The 24857-nt window shown below is 41.9% G+C and overlaps 1 protein-coding gene across 5 annotated transcripts in view; it reads right to left on the reverse strand.

The window, feature by feature from the left end:
• Window positions 1-24857, reverse strand: part of ANOS1 (anosmin 1) — a 241328-nt gene that overhangs the window by 77690 nt on the left and 138781 nt on the right. For all 5 annotated transcript variants that reach the window (XM_034649827.1, XM_034649826.1, XM_034649824.1 and 2 more), the window contains one exon: window positions 7105-7167. In XM_034649827.1, the coding sequence (XP_034505718.1) occupies window positions 7105-7167 (63 nt within the window). The remainder of the gene's footprint in view (window positions 1-7104; window positions 7168-24857) is intronic.

A 24857-nucleotide genomic window follows, 5' to 3' on the forward strand; every position in this document is an offset into this window, starting at 1 on the left:
AAGGCCACCCAGTCAAGATTTACCATAATCATATTGCTTAAAACCAGATATAGAAAGAAAATCTTCAAAGCAGACAGTGAAATAAAAAGACACTTTATACACAAGAAAATGAGAATGTCAGAGATTTTTCTGAAAACATACAAGACAGAAGAAAATGAAGACAGATTTTTAAACTACTAATTAAAAAAAAAAATGTTAACCTAGAATTCTATACCTAGTGAAATACCTTCCATGTGAGGATGGAGACAAGCCAACAATTAAAATTCTGCAATTTGAGAGATTACCAGCAATTTCATCTTTTCTCTCTACAGAATATCACAGAAGAAAGCACAAAAGACGATACAGAATGAGCAGGCAAGTCCAAGTGAGCGCTTGATAGGGAACGCCAACATTGTGGAGGGAGATCACATTTTCGCAGCTCCTGGTGCCTCGGCCTCTGTGCCGTCTGCTGGAAACGCAGGCTCTGGGTGCGCACAGCACACACCCACAGAATCAGATCGTGCAGTTCTAAGAGATGCCCAGGTGATCTGTGTGCACAGTGGGGTCCGGGCCATCCTGGACGCTGCACTGGGCATCTGGAGACGTGAGTGGGTCCTCCCTGGTTTCATGCTCCAGAACGCTGGACTTCGGACCCAGAGCGTCTCCAATTTCACACCCCTCACAAGACTCATGTCCTCCAGCACGTGAATTAGTCAAGTTTTCTCAAAGGAAAGGTACGTGAAAGTCACATCCTCAGACTGCGAGGCCCTGGCCACGGCCCCTTCTCCCCCCTTCTCCCACACACATGGTCTTAGAGAAGGAACTTGAACGTACACAAACAGTTGTGTGTATTTGGTCTGCATTTTCTCCTGTACTTTCTATTCGACGAGAGGACTGCACCTCCATGGAAACCCTTCAACCAGTTTCCAGTCACCTCCTCACAACAAAATTCCTCTCTAGTCTGTACTCACTGACCTATCACAGAATTCAAAAGTGTGAACCTTGCCTTCCCCTTCAGAGTAAAAATGGCTAATATTTACTCAATGTTTCCCATGCTTAGTCACTTGTTAAGTGCTGTACATGCATCTTTCATATTTTACTTAAATCTGATGCTCTTATAATTTCCAGCGTATTCCCTTAACTCCTACCTGCTCTGTCCCTCTTTTCTGACAAGATAGGTCTTTAAATCATTCAGAATGATCTCCAATCTCGGCTCCTTATCAATTTTCAAACTCATCAAGTGTCCTCTAATCGTCTCTCATATAATTTTATATTCCCCCAGGCATCATGTAAAAATCCGGTGAAAATGCAGCCTATTTCAAAAAAATGAGGGGAAAAAGCCTATATTCCATGGAGAATATGTCCCATCAAGCCAATAAACTACTGAAGAACCCTAAAAAGTCACTCAATATGCTTGATTTTCTCATTTTCCAGGGCTATAAATTTTGATAGAATGAGGATAACTTCCTTTATAAAATGACAGGTAAAAGAAATCTCACAACAATTGTAAAACTTCATAAGCATTCCTTGGAATGTCTCCATTCCATGACTCCCACTATCCCCTAAATTGAAACAGAAACCAGGACAGTCGGCACTTTCCACCACCGCCCAAAGATCACAATCCAGAAATAAAAGGAACACGTATGCATTACGCAAAAGTAAAAGGTAAAGGTTTACCATTTATAAAAATAAAAGTTTACTATTTATAATAATAAAAACTAGCATTTTTGGAAAATGTGCTCCGTGCCAGTCACCCCAGCCTCCACCCCGTCTCACGATCACTCCTGGCCACTCATGGGATTTCAGCGTGGAAAGTGAAGCTTTCAGAAGAAACCTTCTACAAATTCCACCCTGACGCCCTCCAATGCACCTGTGCTGATTCTCGTGTTCTCCTCCCCACATGCACACACCTGGGCATATGACATCATTTTCTTGTTCAGCACTCATCAGCTTCTTTCCATACGTTTAACTGTTCTACAGAAGTCCCAGACACGAGAACTGCTGCTTCCGTTCCTTAAGGGATGCATTTACTGCACACCCGAGATTGTAGGACACAGAACTGGGTTTTGGAGAGCTGGAAGGGTAACAAGTTTTGAGTGCAAGAAAGCCCCTGTAGGATGTGTGATAAATCCTAACAGCTTTAGTTTCTGGCGTGTATTTTCAGTAGTACTGGAACGTTCCACGGCCCAGGGCACCCAAAGTAGTAAGGAGCCCTGTTGTTGCTTCGGTTCCTTGAAGTGCCCTTAATTAACTAGGATTTTGCATAATCAAAACTCCCTTCTTGTTCAAGGGCGCTCAAGCACAGACGGTTGGCCAACAACTTTACACTAGAAACAGGCTCTGATCTATTTCCTGCTGGGGGGATGTGTACTGGGACACCGAGCAGAGTTAGGAGGGGGTGCCTGGGGCAGCATACGTCACAAAAGAGATGGACCATCACCTGGATTCCAGATCTTCTTCATCCACCCACTAAACATGGAATCTTGGGCAGATAAAACCGTTTCCACCTTGTGTGTCAGCCCTGTTGCCCATTAAGTTTACTGAGCAAAATTCAGGCTTAACTTCTTCTAAGAATTGTTGTGAAAATCCAATATAATAAGCTTGGAAAACATTTTGAAAAGCAAAAGCACAAGAAATGAATCAGTGATCCTATTTGCAGTCGAGTGAAAACCTCCTTCCTCTTCCTATGTTCACACTGACAAGAACTAGATCTATCAGAATCCAGGCTGGTCCAAGAACAGCTTTCCTGTAAGTCCTGGATGCCTGTCTCATTGATCCCTGACACAGATGAGGTCTCACCTCTCCATGACCCTAGCGGACACTTCACATTGCCAATATGGACGTCCCAGTGAGTTCCTACTAGGGTGGGGAGGTCGTGAAATCAGAAACGTCATTATTAAAGATGAGAGGTGTGTCCTCCAGCAAGGTGATGGATGACTCAAACTACCATGTATCATGTTTCATCAAAACTAAGACAACAGCAATTGTAATAGACATAACGATTTTATACCATTAAGAAAGAAAAAGAATACTTTCCTTGATCATTTAGATGCCTACAATTGGAAGAAGGGAACATTTAAATGTGAAGAAATGTGCATTTCATGATCAGGAAGGAAAATGGTTCACTACGGTTTTTAAATGTTTTTAAAAAATAATAAGATGGAGATAATCTTTAATTACTAAGCTAAAACAATAAAGCATGACCTGTCTTTGTATCTGTCATGACCCAACAAGCTCCAAAAACTGACATGGGAAAAATTCTCCCATATGATCCGTTGAAGGAATCCTGCAAGATTCCTGCTCTAACACGTTTAACTTTTCCATTTAAGGAATAACATCGTTAACTCTGACAGCAGCTTAAAAGCACTGTATAAAGAACTGTACAAATAATCAAATGAGAAGTTTAAGAGATCAATGTGTGAGGCAGCCACAAACCAATTCTAGGTATGTGATCACGAACACGCCTCCAAAAATCTCTTCCACGGAGGAAAATAGATTTTATAACTAAAATACCAAGAACGATAAAGCTTTGTTTAGAAACGGGCTGGTCGTACAGATCAGGAAGTAACAACACTCTGAAGGGTCAGGCAGGTTTGGCGACAGGATTATGACTGTTCTTTTTCTCAGGACAGGAGTTTGAAAGCTTCTTCTGTAAAGGGCCACGCGGTAAGCAGTCTCAGCTTCATGGCCCTTAGGATCCATCACAAGTACTCAGCTCTGCTGCTATGGCCCCAAAGCTGGCTCCGACGGTATGCAAGCAAACTGGGGGGGCCGTGTTCCTATACAGCTTTACTTATAAAAACAGGAGGCAAACATGCCTTAGAAGACAAATAAAGCTCAGAGTGTCTTGCAAATCAGCACACTAGGTCCAACCTAAGAGTTTAGCTGTTCCACTCGGAGAAAAATAAACTCTACAGTTCTTCCGGCTCTATGCGTTTATGAAGGGAAAGCTTCGTCGGTTCACGGAAACGGGGATCTTATAGGCACTCACAGGGTAAGTGAGAGGAAGGACAGGATTGTGTTAGGGCTGCCTCAACGAACAATCAGCCTCCAAAATGCTGAAACAGGGATCAGTCTTTCAGGATTCAGTCTGTGTCAACGTAACAGGCAGACATTACCACAACATTGAAAGAAACAAGACACAGAGGTGAATGCTGAAAGGAACTAAAATGGATCAGGGAGGCTCAAGCGGTGGGACCCCTGGGCTGAGGTCTGCCCACAAAGGGTTCACATGAACTGGCCTCTATTTGTCCCACCTCTCCAGTTTCAATTCATCTCTCCTACCAGAGCAGGAATCACAATTGGTAGATGAGTCCCATTTTAATCAACTGGATTTGGTTCAGAAGACCTCGCAGTTGTTTCGGAGAGAAGAGCTATTATAAAAGTGTGCTATCACATTTGGAATTTCCAGGGGGAGAGATTTCAGGTGACCTTCAATGACGTCCTCCTTCTCAGGGATCAGATGTCACAACATCAGCCCAGCATCACTGATATTAAGGGATCCTGCGTTTATGAAGCAAACAACATGGTATGTCTTCTTCCTCCAGATCCTATGACAGCATAATTTAATTCACATGGATGTATGGTTTGTGTACAGCATAGAATGCAAAATGTGAGTAGGAGGGTCTGTCGTATTTCTGATGCCCCTGCTCTGTTCGATGCCTCAAGAGGCCTGAACCACCTCTTTTTATTTGCTTTTTGTGGTAGACACACCTTACAGTGAGCCCCACTGAGTCACAACGTCCCCTGATGTCATCACCTCTCTTGGCGTGCATGCGTGTGTGTGTGTGTGTGTGTGGGTGGGTGTTGGGCGGGGGCTGTGACTTGCTTCTAACCAGAATATGGCAAAGCGGACGAGGTGTCATGCCTGATAATATGTTGCGTTACAGAGACTTGGTCTCAGCAGACTGCAGATCAAGACTCTCTCCCTGGCCTTGAAAAAGTAAACAGCCATGTCGTGACCGGCCTGGGGGGCCACGTGGTGAGGAACTGCAGGCAACTTCCAACACCCATCGAGAGAACGGAACCTCAGTCCTATAACCTTCGGGAAATGAATTCTGCCAACAACTGCAATGAGCTTGGAGGCAGACTGTCCGCAGAAGCAGCTGAGCCCCCAGACGAGAAAGCCAGCCAGCCCACACCCTGATTACAGCATCGTGGGACCCTGATGCAAAGCGTGCATTTAAATCATGTCCAAACTCCTGACCCACAGAAACTGTGAGATAATAAATGTGTGTTGTTTTAAGCCACTAGGCTTGGGGGTCATTTGTTATGCAGCAAGAGATAACTACTATAAAGATACATTAAATTTAATGCCAGGTCAGCACATGCTTTCTGGAAAAGTTTGGATGGAATCCCTGAAGCAGCCAAAATGTTTTGGGGAAACTGCATGGATAATATGTCAGCTCCCTTGAGGGAGGACAGAAACCATAACTGATGTTCCTCTGTACCACCCCTGCCACCCCCACCACCCCCACCACAAAGGGCTGGATACAAAGACGGAGGAAAGTTCTGCTTCTATGGGCAGTTAACACTCAATCATAGCTCAGCTGTGAGTGTCCTTGCAGAGCAATCGGGCTAAGTAACTTTGACTTCCTGCCAGTCCTGTGTAGTATCTGAGGCATTTTAATGTTCACAACTACAAAACGCTTCCAAAGACTTCAGCGACAGTAATCCTCAGGTCCGGAGCGCTTCCGGCAACACAGACATCATTACGTGAGAGTTTGCGAATCACCCGTATTCCGGCAGCACGCCACAAAATGCTGAATAGAACTTTCAAAGCAACATAAAAGTGAGATTAGGAAAACCACCCATCGATCCTGTTCGTGTTGAGAAACACTTCTCCATCCTCTCTTCTGAAACCATACTGAACGCTTTCCTACAAGAACCCAGTAACACTCTGACCCCTCCTCACTGTCCAAGAAGTCCAGCCACCCAGCAGCGCTCGGATGCAGGGAAAGGTGTGAGCTCAGGGTTTTGTTTTAGGCTGGCTCTTTCTACCTAGACTGGGGGAGACGCGTAATGAGCTCCGACTTCCCAGAGCTCCATGCCTTCCAGACATAACTCTTATGGACTTACTACACGCCTCTGCTTATCTCCGTGCCTACGGGAAGTCAATGATATTCAGACCGTGGAGATACCTTGGGCATCCTAAAACTGGTGGAGCTATTATTATCCCAATTCCATATTCAGATCCTCGGAATAGAATCTGTGTGCCTTCCACGGTGAAACACAGGCCGCAGGATCCCAGGAGCACCCCGTGCAGGGGAAGTCTGGATCAGTCAGCCTGTCTGCAGGAGCTTGGGAGGGTTCCCTGTCGGCCCCCAGTTCCCTTCAGAAAAGCCCAGTACCATCACTTCAGTCCCGTGCCACAAGGCCTCCCTCCTGGTCCGCTCCCCACGACCCTCTACGGAACTGCTTTGATCGATACAGCAGACTCTTCAACCGCTGCTCCCAGCTGGCCCTCCACGTCGTCCTGGCTGCCTCCGAGCAGATCCCAGGCTGGGTCGGAGCCTGGACCCCCGACTTGCTCTGGAGGAGACAGGCCAGCAAAGCCGCTCCTCCCCTCTGCAGCACGACTGAGGGTTTTAGACAGTGGGTGTCCAGGACAGTAACACCCTTTATTCTCTACCTGAAAGCACCGGCCAAGTAAGAGCTGTGAGGGAACACAGTTAAAAATGGGCAAGTCTCCTGTCCAGGATAGGGGGAGCTCAAAGGATGAACGATGAGATGAAAACGTCAAGAACCCCACTACTAATAAAATGGCTGGCTTCTTCCCAAACAGCATGAGAACATCAATACATGGTGACAGTTACTCGTACAATAGCCTGATGGAAAGTAGGGGGACAGCAGTACTTTCTACCTTGAAAAAGGTTCTCGTCTCTAAGCATATGTAATAATATTTATTCCAATAATGCAAGCGGTGGGTAGCCAGGCTTTAAGAAAGCTCAAAATGTGTTAACTTTTTACATGAATTCACAATACACACACACCCCCCTTCCGGCAGTGAACTGAACTCCCCAACCTGCAGAATGTAGGGGCCCTTTACGCCAACGATGCGAGCAGAGCACTGTCAGACCGACGCCGCGTCCTGGGTACCTCCGGGCGCGCAGTGGGCAGCCTTACCTCACAGAAACTCTGGCACTGCTGCTTCCGTGGGTCCCAGGACTCCTTGCACGGTTCCAGACACTGGGGGGATTAACAGTAAAAAGAAAGAAAGAAATGGGTAAGAAACAGGGCAAAGGAAAATCACCTGCACTCCTTACTTGTCCACACCTACTTCTGCTAGCTCGTGAAGGACACCGAGCTACTCAGTGCATCACTGGAATGGTGTATCACGGGCATCTGAGCGAGGCAGCACGACCGAACAGAAACAAAAAATGTCTATTGCAACACAACTGAAAAAGAAAACCTGCACAGTCCGGAGGGGACATGCAGGAGAAGTGGTGATATTCACCGTCGAGCACAACTGTTTAGACAGAAATATTTGTATTCGCTAAGAAATCTTTTCTAGGGGCACCTGGCTGGCTGGATTGATGGAGCACACAACTCTTAATCTCGGGGTTGTGAGTTCAAGCCCCCTGTTGGGTGTAGAGATTACTTAAAAATAAAATCTCTAAAAAAAATGTTTTCTAAAGGTTGTTGTCACAGATGAATTTTGTTTTTTCATAAACTTTAATATGAAGTTGCTTTTACAATTGGCAACATAGGACTATTGTCCATACAGTCTCCTGCCGGTGACTGGGTGAAGGGGCATTGTATTAAATATCTATATATAACATAGAGTTGTTAACTAATGTGTTTAGCTCAAGGGATCTAACAGCATTAACATGCATCCAGTTTAATTATTCTATTAAAATATATTGAATGCACCTTAACATATTTACCAAATAAATATTAGAATATATTGAATCAACCTAAATATATTGACTAAACTGACATGAGAGTTTCAGAATAGAGAATAAAGTCTGAATATATGTTTAAAATGTATTATCACATATATTAACAAATCAAAGATAATAACTAGGCTCCATTATTCAATAACAACAATAATGTTAATAGTAATAATAATGTACAGTATATATTATATATATTAAATGCATATATGTTTATATATGTAATAAGATACTGTTGAATACAGGATGCATGTATAATAGTTTATTACTATATAGTACTATATACAGTATTCGTATAATATATAAAACAGAATGATATATAAAATTAGTATAATATACAAAATATATAAAATATATGAATATATAAAATACATAAATATAAATATATATAATATATATAATACATAATACATATATAATAATATATAAAATATATATAGTACATACATTATACATGTTACCACTATACCATGGAACTATATACGTATATTTATGTACATATATGTATACCACAGCACTATATATACTACATAAAATACAGTACCTTATATCACATATAATACTATATACACTATTACAACACGTAGTAATAAATAAGAGATCACAGCCAGTCCTCATGGTTGAAATTAAAATGTTACATTAATAATAGAGATTTGATTCTCAATGTTATGTTTTAATGCAAGTTTTAATTAGCAAAAACGAAGAGTCCCATAGAGTTAAATGTCAGTTCTCTAAAGCCAGCTTACCCCCGGCTCCCCTCAGGTCATTATTATTTTATCTATATGTGTATGTACACGTATATATATCGATACTGTTTTTCACTCCACTTGGTAGCCACCTCCCCCTCTGTTGTAAAACACGGTTTAAACTCTAAGAGTCTACTGTCCACGTGCCAACTGGCCATCTGTCACAGCAGTGCTGCTCACAGAGGGATCGATGACTGCTAATATGAACACCACCTTGCAATCTATCAGAAGGGCAAACTCATGCCCTGCCCCTAGACCTAGAGTCAGAACCTCTGGGATCACAGCCCAGGAATCTCTGTTAGCAAATTCTCTAAGAAATTCTGATGCTTACTGAACTCTGAAAAGACCTGCCTTATGTGGTAAACATTTCCCAATATATACGTGCATCAGATCAACACATCAGTTATACAAGGTTTGGCATCGTATCTCAACAAAGCTGGGGCAGCAGGACGAACTGCTATACAATTTGATGGGGAAGAAAGGTGGCCCTAGGTGCCTCAGTCGGTTGAGTGACTGATGATTTCGGGTCAGGTCATAATCGCACGGTTGCGAGATCAAGTCCCATGTCAGGCTCCACACTGAATATGGAGCCTACTTAAGATTCTCTCTCTTCCTCTCCAAAAAAAAAAAAAAAAAAAAAAGNAAGAGTCCATATTGTCGCTTTGTTTTATTTTTCATTAAGAATCAATCTGTGTCTGGGGCGCCTGGGTGGCTCAGTCCTTAAGCGTCTGCCTTTGGCTCAGGGCGTGATCCCGGCGTTATGGGATCGAGCCCCACATCAAGCTCCTCCGCTGGGAGCCTGCTTCTTCCTCTCCCACTCTCCCTGCTTGTGTTCCCTCTCTCGCTGGCTGTCTCTATCTCTGTTGAATAAATAAATAAAGTCTTTTAAAAAAAAAAGAATCAATCTGCTTCCTGTAAGAATATTTTAGATTGTATATTCTTTAATGTTACATATGAACAATTCATTGTTTAGTTATTTTAATTTTAAAAACTTGAGATATTCCACAAAATTTTTCTAAGACCTACACAAGCTTGTCCCAAGTTTCCTGGTGTCCACCTCTCCCAAGCATGTTAAAGCAAATGAACAGTTTTTTGCCAATATCACAATTGTAAAAGAATACCATTTTTCTAACAGCAATGCAGTCACTTAAAAACTTGTCTCCTGGGGCGCCTGGGTGGCTCAGTTGGCTAAGCATCTGCCTTTGGCTCAGGTTATGATTTCGGGGTCCTGGGAATGAGCCCTGCATGGGGCCCTGCTCAGTGGGGAGTCTGCTTCTCCCTCTCCCTCTGACCCCTCACCCCTTCTCGTGTGTGTACACTCTCAAATAAATAAAATCTTAAAAAAAAAAAACTCATCTCCCTTATGTATTTTATGAGTTCTTTTCAAGAGTTAGTTTTGTTTCCTAAAGGTATGTCTGATTCCTTATCCTCAGACCTCTCTGTATTTGTTTTAAGACATTGGCTCCCAGCCAAAAAAAGTTTGATGGTCACTTACTAAGTATAGCTAGACCTAATTCTTTCCTAAGACCACTTGAAGTGAATAAGCGGCACTCTTCAGAATACCTTGAGATTGTGTTCGGTTGGAAACGTGTCCTATGATGCAGGAGGGCCCCTCCGTAAGATCAGGGGATTTTTCAGAAACACAGTTCAGCTACTTACAAATTAAGTCTTTATCATTTTATTCAGGAAACATCCAACAAACATTCATTCCATATGAAACCGCTCCCTGCAATGTGGCTAACAATGTCTCCACATAATTACGTCAATCTTCCTTTGGATCTTTGCTGAGAATGTAAATTGTGAACACAGGCTAACTACGCCTGCGGTCAGTTGTATTGTCACAACTATAGACATTGGTGCCTTAAAAAGTTTCAATCCTTGGAGAGCTCCACAATCCCACCTAATTCTGTTCCTGACAGACTGTGGAACAAATACCTTATATAGAACAAATACCATTTACAAAACGAGGCACACTTGTGAAATGCTAATGGAAGCAATACATAACGTACTTGTCTTCTTGTTAATCCAGCATTGCTATCTGCCAAGTCGGCATCAGTACGGGCAATTCATTTAAAGCTCGATTTAAATTGCATGCTTGCCTCATTTCCAATAACCAGTACTCATCGGTGCCTAAAGATATCATCACAACATGTTATTAATGACCACCAACATTTTCTTTTAATAATCCTCTGTGAAAACTACCTGACAAGAAAAGCCTGGATATGGAAATCTCAGTAAATCTTTGCAGGATGCATTTGTCAAAGCTTGATTTCTTTATGGTGCTCTTAGCCAGGTAAAATGATTGAAATAAAAGCCAAAGAGGGGGAGAAAAACCCAACCATTTCTCTCATACTTAAAACAAAACAAAAAAAAAAGCATCCTGTTTCTCCAGATTAAAAAAGGGGGGGGGTTGTCAAAAGAGGGCAGGTTCAAATCTCATTTCCATAAGAAAAATACTACTACAAGCAGACAATTGCTTTGAAATCTATTGCATATCACAACTGTAAGTGCCCTGATCAAATTACCAAAAAACAAAAAACAAAAAACGACAAAAAAACAGTAACTGAATTTACTATTTTAGCAAGTGTTTTAAGCTTTCACACTTTAGAATGACCAACAATTTCAAATTCTCTCTTCCCATGTTACTACTGCCTCAAGCCAAACAAAGCAAAACTTAAAATTTCAGGGAAAATCTGTAAAAACTGGCTGACAGAGCTAACATAGATCATCATTAGGAATCTAGACACCAGTTATTTTTCACTTACTCTAGAAAGATACATTTGCTGATATATCACTTCCTTAGCTTATAAATCTGTATTACATTTATACTTGAAAATACACAGTAATATGAAACATGTACATAAAATATTCTACTAAAATGTGAGGCACACGAGCACGGGAACTTGGTGACATTTGCTACAATATTCTTAATGTGTAGCAGCAGCTCAATAAACTTCTGTTAAATAAATTTACTGATGAGTTTAAATGTTTTTATAAGCAGTTCCTGGAGTTGGCACACCCGTATTTGAGCGTGGAAGTATTTCTCCAGGGACCAAGCAGATACTGAGTAAGAGTGAAGGAGGGTAAGTTAGGAACGATGGGAGCGGCAGGAAGCACAGGGAGCTGGAGAGCTCAGCCAATGACCAGAACACAACCGGTCTTCACTGCCTTCCGGTTCTTGTCCAGAACCGCCCAGCACTCCTAAACGTTACAGAGAAGCCAGCGACATTGACTTTAGGTGAACCTTTCCGACTTCTAAATATACTGTGCAATGCTCTGTACGTAATTTCACTGCAATTTATTTATAACAGAAGATATTAGATACATTACTTAAATTGCTCTAAGTAAGTGATTTTGAAATGGGAGTGAGTTTGCCCTCTCGGGGAACATGGGGTGATGTCTGGAGATGGTTTTGTTTGCAGCAACGAGGAGAAACGTACCGGATTCTAGCAGGCACAGGCCAGGGACGTGGCTTAAACACCATACAGTACATACAGGTTAGCCCCCCAACGTGATAAAAAATTATCTGGCTCCAAATGTTCATAGTGCTGAGGCTGAGAAATTGCTTTAAAAAAAAAAAAAGGCAACAGAATTGCAGTGGATTAGTCATAATAACAGAGTCGATCCTGAGAAACAACTTGTCCAGGAGAGAGGAGTAAAGGCTAAGTGAAAACTGTCACCTCTAATTATGCCACAATTCTACATGTTTTGGTCACATTCATCCTTGTAAGACATGGTTTTGATAATGTGAGTTCTCTGATAAAATTAGACAATAATTACCAAATTAAGCCCAAAGTCTATGGTTTACGTTCAAAACATCTGGTCAACCAGCAAATCCTGCCTAAACAGCTTCTTCCACCTGTCATGAATGACTTTCTGTGAAGCTGGTCTCTTTTCTGCTCCCCAAACTCAAGATCCCTTGACTTCCACTGGGTTACTGAATTGCTTCCTTAAAGAGAGCCTGTGTTGACCACTGCTATCCACACAGCATGTGCTGATTCCTCTGCAAACCATGCAGCTTTTCCCCAAGAATGTTCACATTTTATTTTTGAGTTATTCGCAGAGGCTATGAGTTGTACTGAAGATATACTATCTCCAATTGACTATAAACTCATCTTTGGGAGTGCCTATATCTGCCTACTGTCCATAATCCTTTGAAAGCATATAGGAGTGAGCATGCAAAAGACAGCACAGACTCTCAGGAACATCCCATGCACTGTGGCAATGCAGGTGGTGCAGAATGGAGGCACAGAAAGCCTGGGTTTGAGCCCTATCTCTGCTACATGTCTAACCTACAACTGTTAAAAAAAATTTTGCATAATTATTCAGCCTCCATTTGCTAATTCAAATATGAGAATACAATCATTCATACTAACTTGTAAAAAAAAATTTACTGAACACCAAAGAGTGCCAGAACTTTTATGGATTTATAAAACACTCTGAAAATTATTTGTTCAATGGAGCCCCATAATAACAGATCCATGGAGGTATCTAACATAAGGTACTACTATTCTTATATTTTAGAGAGAGGAAACTCAGTGTAGAGAGGTTGACTAAACAAAGCAAGTGACTATGGTCGAGACTTCAGGAATGGGAAGTTGGACCCATGCTCTGGCACACTCAAAGGAATGTTCTTTCCATTACAGAACGCTGCCCTGTTTATGCCACGTGCTGCAAAGGCTTAATGAGGTGATGTAAGTGAAAGGGATTTGGAAACTGAAAAGTACTTTGCAAATCTGTAAGATTCCTGAATTACTGTGATCTCGGAAAGGATTCAGCTCCAAAATGCCCTAGGCAGGTGTTACAAATTTCAAGGTACTTATGAAATCATAACCAGTAAGACTGAGTATTTCATATCACAGACAAAGCGATGCAGCTCTTAGGAGCCAAAGTACTGACAAAGAGGGAAATTATTGATATCGCTTTGGTGAACTACCATCTGGACAGATGAGGACAAAATTCCATACCTTACATTTAACCAAATACTTCCATAAAAGGAAATTATATTACCTTCTATTGCATTACCAGCAAAGGAAATTCTATTACCTAAACAGCAATTACAATAAACTCTGAAGCATAAAAACATTCCTATAAAATTCAGATTTTCACACATGTCCAATAATCAAGGAAACAAAACCCATAATTACATTATATTAAATAAACAGAACCCATTAAAACAAAGCAACCATCATTCCATACATTCCAACCTGTTCAAATAAACATCTGCTAAAACAAATAAGGATTTGTATTTCCTACGTGTGATGTATTCATCTAGTCTCCAAGGTGGGGGAAAATTGGCAGTCATTGTGCCCTAAAGCAGTATATAATCTCCATGGGAGAAAGCATGTAAGTCTAAAGTGCAGAAGCATAAAATAGCCAAGAGAAAATAAGGGGCCTTAAGACACTGAAGAAGTGATATGTATTTCTACATGGGATATCTGGAGAGGACTGCATAGAATCGAGGATTCATGAATTAACGTAGAAGGAGGAGTGGGACTTGACCACCTTGAGCAGATCTGGGGCCTGGAGGATATGTGTGGGGGGGTGATACATGATGCAGGATAGCGAAAAGAGAAGACACAGTAAACTACAAGGCTAGAAACACAACCCTTGGAATTCAATAAGGAGCCACCGAGAGTCCTAGAACAGTGAGATGCTTGCCTCCCTTTGTGTTTAAGATGACTTGAGTGTTGCTGCAATATAATGATTTATAAAAAATATATACATATTTGGTCATTCTGATGACCAAAATACATTTCTCAAATATATTTAATCTTCATCCACCGTTCCTTGAAAATGCTTCAGAGCCATAAAGGTGCAATGGGTGCTTTTTATCAAGAAAGGTGACGTTAGGACCCACCTCCACCCCCAACAAAGGGCAGGGACTGATTGACAGGAGGACCAATCATGTGATCAGAGGGTCAGAACTTTCAGTCCCACCCCCTAACTGCTGGGGAGGGGAGAGGGGCTGGAGACTGAGTTGGCTAATTCTTAGTCAATCATGGCTAGGTAATGAAGTCTTCATAAAAACACAACAGGACCAGAACACCTGGCTGGCTCAGTTGGAAGTACCTGCGATTTTTGATCTGGGGGTCGTTGAGTCCAAGTCCCATGTTGGGTGTACAGATTACTTTATTAATATATATATTACTATATATACTATATACACACACATATATGGATTACTTTATAATATACATATATACCACATACACACATAGATTATATATAAAGCATATATATACTTTATGTAGACTGTAAACATAGTGTATATACTACATACGTACTTTATATAGATTATATATATACTATGTATATACACACATAGGTTACATATATCTATATATATTACTTTATATATATCTCATATATATACTTTATAACTTTATATACATAGTATATATATTATATATGTAAAGTATACTTTATAGAGATTTCTCTCTCTCTCTCTCTCTATACACACACACACACACACACACACACACTTTAAATAAAAACCCACAAGGGGACTGTTCTTTTTATCCTTTCCTGACATTTTTCACGCTTGGGCAACCAGAACACTTCCATGTGCCACAGAGCTGGGCCCCAAGTTCCACGAGGACAGAAGCTCCTTTGTTGGGGACCCCGTCCTGTGTATCTCTTCACCTGCCTGTCGATTCATATCCTGTATCATATCTTTTAATAAACTGGTTAATGTAAGTGTTTCCCTGAGGTCTGTGAGCTGCTCTAGGAAATTAATCGAACCCTAGGAGGGAGTCGTGGGAACTTCCTACCTGGTCTGGATTTGACATTGGCCTGTGAAGTTGGGAGCGAGGTGGACAGTCTTAAAGGTTCCGTGGGATCTGATGCTATCTCTCTATAGATTGTCAGAATTGAGCTGAATTCTCAGACACGCTGCTGGTGTCTGGGAATGGCTTGGTGGTGAGGGAGGGGGATCCCCCCACATTGAAATTGGCTCCAGGAGCCCTAAAAGAGTTGGAATAAGAGTTGGATTACAGAGGTGACGTATTACAGCAAATGAAATCAGAGCAGAAGTTTCTACAATGTCTTCCAAAGCTCCTGTCTGCCATTTAAAGTGTAGATATGCCATCTGGATGGCAGAGGACACTGGATAAAAGGAAAAGAAACATGAGCCTAGGAAAGGCAATGTGGGGCTGCAAGTTCGTGGACACAGTTAATGGTTTGCTGTGAAAGGCAGGAATCAGGAAGAAATAAGAACAGGAAAACACACCAAAATTTCTAACCTCCATCTGAAAGGAACCCATGGTGTCCCTAAGACGGACCATGGGGAAGAAACAAACATAGGGAAAGCTGCACAATTGAGACTGTAACATGATGAGCTCAAGGCATCTAGTGGACACACATGAAGGGATGCCCAAAGAGCTACTGGAATTGTGGACATGGAGTTCTGGAGAAAGGCTGAAGAAACGATGAACATTTATGAACTCCTCTGCTCTTTCTATGTCATTCATTCATTCGTTCCTTTTATAAATATTTGCAGAATTCACTTACCACAGTGTCATGCTAGGTGATAGGTCTGCTAAATCTATGAACTACGCAAAAAAAACTGCCTCCAAGTTCTATACTATCTAGAAAGGTTAAAAAATAAATCATGCTTGTTTATAAGCAAAAATCCAGGCTACGTGTGAAAAAGAAAACAAAGTATGAGGATTAGAGTGTCAAGAACTTGGGGAGTTGGGATATTCAAGGGCTAGAATGGCAGCACTGAGGAGATCGCACGGCTCAGCAAAAATGTTTGGGTTTCCCCTTTTTCTATTTGTGCACAGGACACTGGTACTCAGGGAGACACAAATGTTGGAACATGTTGGTGAAGACAAGGAAGGGATCAGGTGGAGGGGGTCTGACTGAACATGGAAGAGAAATAGGAACTAATCAATTGATCGAGGTCCCAGAGAATATTGCAGAGGCTACAACATGGAAATATAGAATTTTAGAGACGCAAGGAATCTCTGATGGCATCTATCCCAACTGTACGCCCTCCAGACTCAGGAATTAAAACATCTTCATAGAGGCGATGGCTGGTTAGCAGCATTTTGGTCCACAGCTCCATCTATAATTGGACACAGGCCATTCAATTTCCGTGTTCAGCCTAAAGCCTGTAAGAATGTGGATGTGAAGATGCAAGACAAGGGCCAGGAGAATCATTGCTATTCCAGTGAGAGTTTTCCCATACGGTGAGAAGGTGATAAGATGTGTGTGACCTTCTATGTGTAGTTCTGGCGGCTGAGCTTGAGAGGTCTTCAGTCGATGGACAAGACAGGCAAGGGCATGGAAGTGAATGATTCCTGCCAGCTCTGAGGATAAGACACAGACCATGGATCCTTGGAGTTGGATCAACTTGGAGGACAATTCCACCTGCTAAATGGTTTTTCCCCACTCAAGCTGTATTTTAACCTCTCTGAACCATCGGTTTCTGACACATAAAAGAATGGAATAATATTTGCCAAAGAGGATCATTTTGAAATAAATTTTATAAAGACAACCTTTTTAAATACCTACACAAAAGTAGACAGTGAATCTGGTTCCCTTCCATTTCTAGAGGACCAATAAAAAGAATTTATTTTAGTTCTTTCATATTTCCCTGATACCTACCTTTTTTCTTTTAACTGAAGAAGAAAACAAAATTTCTTTTATTTCCAGTCTCTCAAGCATGTTCCAATAATTGTTTCGAAAGTGCCATTTTTTTTTTTTGCCAAAATTCCAACAGCTATGTTTGGTTGGGGTGGCATTATTCTTGTGTGTGTCTAGGAGGTGGGATCAGAAGGAAAAATCGGAGACTACTACAGCACTGTACATTTTGTAGGACATTTTGTAGGACGTATGGTATGCTTTCACACACACACACACACACAAAAAAAATCTGGGGCGCCTGGGTGGTGCAGTCGTTAAGCGTCTGCCTTCGGCTCAGGGCGTGATCCCGGCATTCTGGGATCGAGCCCCATGTCGGGCTCTTCCGCTGGGAGCCTGCTTCTTCCTCTCCCACTCCCCCTGCTTGTGTTCCCTCTCTCAAAGGCTCTCTCTCTTCAAATAAATAAAAATAAAATCTTTAAAAAAAATCTGTTGAATAATAAAAAAGCAAATAATGGCTTATATTTAATTTTTGTCTTCATTGTTGCCTGGATATAGGAATAAGCTTTGAGTTTCACACACACACACACACACACACACACACACACACACACAAAATCCTTCTTCTCATTTCATATAAATATATATTCATAGCATACAATAATGCTATCAACAGAAGTTTCCAAAGACCATTTCTGTTTTCTAAATTAATGGCAGCAATTTCTTTGGGAAGGTATAGATCTGGTTTTTAGATGGAAGTGGATTTTTTTTCCAATATATTTCCTAAACTATGTACACCCTACTGCCTTTAGAAGTATTCATGGACTCCCTCCAGCTCTAAATTGGTATAGAAATTGTTACAATCCTGTGTGTCGAAAAGTGCAGTGTCTTGCCAAAATAATGAAATCTTTTGGCAGACGTCCTATGGAAGTACAGTTGAACAATCATCAGAGCCTAAACCACAGAGGATTAGCATGCCAACCCAGCACAACAACGTTAGGCCTTAGACATTTCATATCACAAATCAACTTTCTCTGAAACGATCAAAGGATAATTCCTTTCCCACCATCATGTTTATCTACAAATCTGGGCCTCCTTTTATCACAACTATTTCTCACAATAAAGGGAACTCTGACTTCAGGAGCTCTTTTAATTTCAGTGAAGGTGTTTAGAAACAGAGAAAACAACTGAAGTGGAAAAACGTGATTAATCAAGGTAGTTATTAGCAGAAAACCACTTTCTCATTGTAGTTCTTCCTCACCTAAACTATGTCCTTGTGCATATCACGAAGTCTCCTGACACAGGTCACGGAATCTGATTTCACTGAAGACCACACATGCTTTCTCAGCATCCAGACTGTCTGCCCGATCTTCTGCTATGGAATTTTAGCATACCCCTGCAGTTTCAAATAATATTCTCAGAGTTATTTCTCAAATAAGAAGGTATTAATCACAAAGGGAAAGTCACAACTTCACAGTGGAGAAACCAGAGAAAGAATACTTTAACCACATGATAAAGTCACATCTCCAGGAATAGGGAGAAGCACAGAATCCCTAAGGCAGGAATCCTGCCCAAAAGGCCAAAGGTAAACTGAACCACAAGGAAATGGCCAACAAATCCTGAATGAGGCTCCTTCTACAAAGCAACAAGCCTCTAGTCTTAAAAAATACCAATGCTGTGAACAACCAAGAAAGAATGAGGAATGCTTCCAAACTCAAGGGGACGAAAGATACGCAGCCATCAAATACACAGCATGATGGTGGGCGGGACCCCGAATCTGACGAAACAGGGTTAGGAAGAACCTGGACATTACTGGCACAATGGGGAACCATTAAATGTAGACTACGGAATATAAGCAGCACATCAGTGTTAATTCCCTGAATCTGATGATTCCACAGTAGTCATGTAAGAGATGCATGCTAAAGCATTGAGGGGTAAAAGAGACATGATGCCTGCAACTTATCCCTAAATGGTTGGAAACAAAAAAAAAACAATTACAAGGGCATGCATACATCCAATCTTTTTCTATGTACACACAGAGAGAATGTGGTAAGGCAAATATGGCACACACAAAAATGTTAACAATCGGTAAATCTAGATTGGGGTTAGCAACTAGAAAACAGGGACCAAATCTGGCACACCGTGTTTTGGTAAAGAAAATTTATTGGAACACAGCCATGCCCGTTCATGTATCTACTATCTGTGGCCGCTTCTGTGCTACGATAGTTGAGTTGACTAGTTGGGACAGACCTTATGTCCAAGAAACCAAAAAATATTTACTCGTCTTTCACAGAAAGTTTGCTGTACCCTGATTTAGATAAATGGTATATGGAAGTCCTTTGTACTCATAATTTTTCTGAATTTTTAATAATCAAGTTAAACATTAAAAATACATAAAGTAGGGGTGCCTGGGTGGCTCAGTGGTTGGTTTCAGCTCAGGTCATGACCTCGTGGGTCATGGGATCGAGCCCAGTGGTGGGGAATCTGCTTTAAGATTCTCTCCCTCTGCCTGTCCCCCTGTCCCTTGTCTCTCTAAAATAAAAAAAATATTTAAAAAAAAAAAAGGAAAAACTTTTTTAAAAATACAAAGTCATCTTTAAAGTATTTGAAATCTTAAAATCACAAATGTTCTTCATGTGGCATCATTAAAAAGCTATTATGGACATAGATCTGTGGGCAAAAGAGGATGGAAAATCATAAAGTGGCTTTCAATGGGCTTATTTAAATAAGGAAGAGCGGAGATTTATAGCAAATGCTTCAGGTCTGAAATCTGTAATGACTGGATGGCATGACTTCTCACAGAATCTTCTGGGCTTTGTAAATAGGTACGATCAACAGGTGGCTTCACCACAGCCTCAGGAACCCTACTGTAAGGGGTACAGGGATGCCGGACTCACCCCAGAGGTCTTACATTCATTCGGGTGGTTGTGTGATGAACCCTGTCATCCTCACTTCATCTTGGTTTTTAATTACAAAACACAGGAAACAAGTTCATGCCCCGAAATTGTCCCTCCCTCCTTTGTACTAAATAAACCCTTCTTACCACACCAAGGCAGAAGATTCCTTGCAATGACAACAGGAAATGAGTATAACCTACTTCTTTTGCAGTTGTGGGACACTCCATGACACGTCCCGAATAATTATGAGCTTTCAGTAGTGCCTGCATTTCCTGCCTAGATTCATACATTAATTCCACAATCAGTCGAAGTCATGTTTATTACAAGTCCAAAGAGGGAAAACTGATGTTGGTGTTTGGCCAAGGCTGGGAAGTAAGGAGGAGTGGGTGCCCTTTCCCCAAGCGAGGAAGCTGACATTCGAACATGAACATTTTCCTGAAGATATTTAAGAACTGACCCTCGGTAGGAAGTGTTTTTATTGAAGAAGCAGATGGCCCGATCAAAGATGTACCTGCCAAGTCAGCCTTTCCGGTGGGAAAAAGAAAACATTTATATGTAATTAGAGCGCTCAAAAATTCAACAATAGCTAGAAAAGATTGTCTCTATGTGTCATTCCAAACCCAGAAAGTGTAAACACACACACACACACACACACACACACACACACCATTTTTAAAATTATAGCTTGATCATAGGCATCTGTGTCCTTTGGCAGACCATCCAATCGACCACTCCTCTTTCTCCAACACTGACCCTCAGTAATCAAAATAACTCGAGAAACCTATCCCAGCCATTAGTCAGATCTTGGAGGCTGAATTAAGGAGAACCATCTTGTACCCCAGAATCTCAGGCTTTCACTAGATGGGATTTTGCATAGCCTGGAATCACCAGTCAAGCATTTTAAAAAGCCAGACCCCATCTCCTGAGTGAAAGCGAGAATTTAATCTGCACAGCATGCTTTTGACACCGCTGAGCCCCCAGGTTAAAGAACTCCTCCTTGACATGCTTCAAGTTGAATGGAGATTAGGATTTCCATCACTTCATGCCACATTTAAAAGCTTATGCAAGTCTAGCGTTGATCCTTATCTTCGTATGTATTTTTTTCTACACATTTTCTGAACAGCACACAATTCCTAAGAAATCATGTAATTGGTAGTGCTGGAGAACCGTGTCAATCGTATTCCCAAGCTGGGTGGCCTGGTGTCCTTCTTCCCTGGGCTATAAAATGTTGTACATGTCATGGGAGGAATTAGATTTTTCTATTTGCTCCTATGTTAAGTTTCACACAGCTGCTTTTCAATAGCTTCTATGTGCTGTGCGTTAATAAGATCGTTTCTACCAGCAGTACATAAAAATGGCATAGGTAGATACACACTTGTGAGCGTATGATTTCCGAGAAATTAAATCTGTTTGTCTGAGAGGTGAGTGATTGTAGTAGGTTCTAAAAGACAACCTAAAAATGAAGCAAGTCCTTAGCTGGACAAATCAGCAAGAGTGTCAACACTAATCCTTTTCAGACAGAAGCAGTCTGTAACCTTGACAGCTTAATATCTTATCTGTGTGGTTTGGTTGTCTGACATGTCAAGCTCAAGGAAGGCATGGTGCGCTCTTGAAAGGACTAGGGAACCGAAACTCATGAGGACTTTCATGCTTCCTGTCTCCCTTGCCAGATCAAATCACAGCAGCTTTGTCAACATAAAAGCGCCTCTGAGACATTAGCGCATCCCTGAACAAACCCATTCAACTTGGCATTATGTGGTAGGTCTGCTCAAAATTAACAAGTGAGTCACAATATTCATAACTTTCCAGAAGCTGAAAAGAAAACACTGTCATAGAGGGTTTGTGTGAGTTATGGGTGGGAAGCCCTGTTTATATAGAACCTATCTGACACTTAACCCAGACTCAGAACTCACACAATCTCATTGGGATCTTTAATTTTGTCCTTCCCTCACCCCCAAAAGACAGAAACTGAGTTTCCTGTGTCCAGTGGAATGCCATTACAATAAGATGACAATTAAAGCTACTTGTGAACCTGAATCACAACTAGCAACAAGTACAAACTCAGTTAAGTACGGGTCACCGCGAAGGTTTATTTCATGCTCCTAGTCTTTCAGGAAATTTTGCACCAGGTCTCGATGGCCTTCTTTACACCATGTGCAATGTTCACATGGGTTTCTCATGCTCCTTTCCCTCATAACCCCCTTGACCTGAAACACATAGTTAAGAAGCCAACCGCAGACGTCTCATTTTGTTGTTTAATTCTGCTAATTCAGCACTGTTTAATTAACTCTATACTTACTCTCTCAACTCCTTTACCCACTTGTTCATCTGCTGAACCAAAAAGTCTAGGAAAAAAGGGAGCACGAACCGTGCGGAGCAGTGCTATCCAACATAATGCAAGGGTGGAAATGCTCTCTATGCACACTATCCAATATGGCAGCCATCAGCCATATAAGGCTATTGAGTGCTTGAAATGCGGCCAGGGTGACTAGAAACAAAATACTTCATTTTAGTTCATATAAATGTAGAGAGCCATATGTGGCTCGTGGCCACCACACTGGGGATGACAAACTGAGTGTTAGAAAAGTACAAAGGTGTGCATTCAGCACCCCTTACTCTCTCTTTCTACTGGCAGAGGAAATAAACACTGCGTTCCCCGGAGGACCTTGCCACGAGATCCTGAATCAATTAGGCTATGCTAATTAATGCATTCATGCTGCTCTTAGAGGCAGAAATGAAACAGAAGGTATTTTCTTGTCTGTCCCCTGTTCACTATTTGTACCGTCATCCTCGTCTTTTCTCACGTCTAAAGAGCCTTCATCAGAGTTAAGGATTCTTAACGCTGGGGTAGATGTTACAGAGAAGCCCCCACGCGAGCACGACGGTCAACTCTATCCAGCCCTGGTGTCCTTTCTGGACATTGGGCATACAGCCCACCGTTCCTTCAACACTTCCCATCATTTCTGACGTACCACATTCCCTGTGTCAGTTCCTTCCAGTATCTGTATCTAGACCGGTTTGTTTCCTTCATTTTCACTGCCCGATACAAGAGACTAAGATGCTACGTGCATTCAGATTTAACACCTACACCATCACAAATGCAAAGAAGGTAGAGACAGCTTCTCTGACTGTCTACTGTGCAGCAACGTTCATCTATAACCCTTAGGATCCCTTCACTTTGGAGTAAACAAAAGTGAGTAAGGAACGTAATATTCTCCCTCTGCTTTGTTCCTTCCCTCCCTCCGTCTCCTGCATATACATTTGCTGAGCTATGTCTATGTGTCCGGCACTCTGAGAGACACAGGGAGGGCAAGTCCACATCGATATTCTGTCAGCTTCCACCGTAAGTACAACACGGGACAAAATTAATGACGCCATTACAACCCAGCTGGTCAGCGCTGTGGAAGAAGGGTGGAGAGATGCACGGTTGGAGCTGGGCAAAGCTCTCTGGGTGAAGCCACGCGTAGGCAGAAAACAGAGTACCTAGCAAGGAAAGAATGAGGAGCAAAAGAAGGTGGGATAGGAGAAGATTATGCTCCTGTCAGATTTGATCTTCGGAAGCATGAAAATAAAGATGTAAATTTCCACAACGTAGACCCACCCCAAAGGTCTCTGCTGTGCTGAGATGAGAGACATACATCATTTATGACACACAGGTACTCAGAGCAAACTTTAGCTTGTGGGCAAACGGAAACTGGGATCTTTGCGACCCTTCGAGGAATTGCTGAATGTGTTTCCAGAAGCATAGCAGGCATGATGTCAAAATGCAAAACAGAAGAAAGAAAACGACTCTGTTACTGAAGAAATTTATGTTCCCTTTATCAGAGACAAGTGATCTAGCTTCCGTTTCTCCAAATACCCGGCACCATCTGTAGAAGCAATCCTTTAGTTACCTCATAAAGACAGCAGAGAGGGGTCTGCTTTATGAAATGGTAAAATTCCCTGCGTAAGATTTCATGCCCTTGAAAACGACATGTATATGGACATAACTCTGTGATAACAGCCATGTGTGGTAATCACAACATAGCTGATGTAGTTACTGACTGCTTTCTTCCACTTGGGGGGCGGGGAAGAGCTTAAAAACAGTCTCACTCACTCATAAAATGATTCCAGAAATCTAGGTGACAGGTACAAACCCCCTAAATCTGAATCGGCCCATTCATGTACTTCAGGACCGCCCCACTGAACAGTCTAAGCAGCCAACAATGCACAGAACAAAAAAGTAAAGGGTATTTCTCTCACACGTTTTATTACTGGCTTCCCAGTTCAGTTTGTTCAGTCCACATGTCCATTCATGAGAGTGACCTTAGACACCTTGAATCTGCACAGTCATCGAGCAGCCAAACTCACCCGGGACCCCGCTCACTGACCGTAACGCAGTCACATCGCTGACCGCCAAGCATACCTGCTTTGTTCCTAACGGCACTTAGCGCACTTTTACGTGCTGTGCAGTGCCATTCTACTCCCTAATATACGACAAAGGCTCTGTGTGTTTACTCCAGACACCAGACCTCGTACCCAATGTCGTAACTTAAATAGGAAACGTGATTGACTCACGCAAAGGCTGTATCACCAAGAGAAGACAAAGGCAAAGCATTCGAGTGGAGTCTTCGGCAGGAGACAGAGCCCTACGAAATATTGTTAGAGATTCAAGACTTGTCCAACAAGACCAGTCAGTCCTTCCTAGGAAGTGATAAGCTCCTCTCTCTCTCGTTTGTTTATTTTGGGCAGGAAGGTGCCATTGCTGTTTG

Source organism: Ailuropoda melanoleuca, chromosome X (assembly GCF_002007445.2).
Source record: "Ailuropoda melanoleuca isolate Jingjing chromosome X, ASM200744v2, whole genome shotgun sequence".
In the NCBI taxonomy this organism is placed as follows: domain Eukaryota; kingdom Metazoa; phylum Chordata; class Mammalia; order Carnivora; family Ursidae; genus Ailuropoda; species Ailuropoda melanoleuca.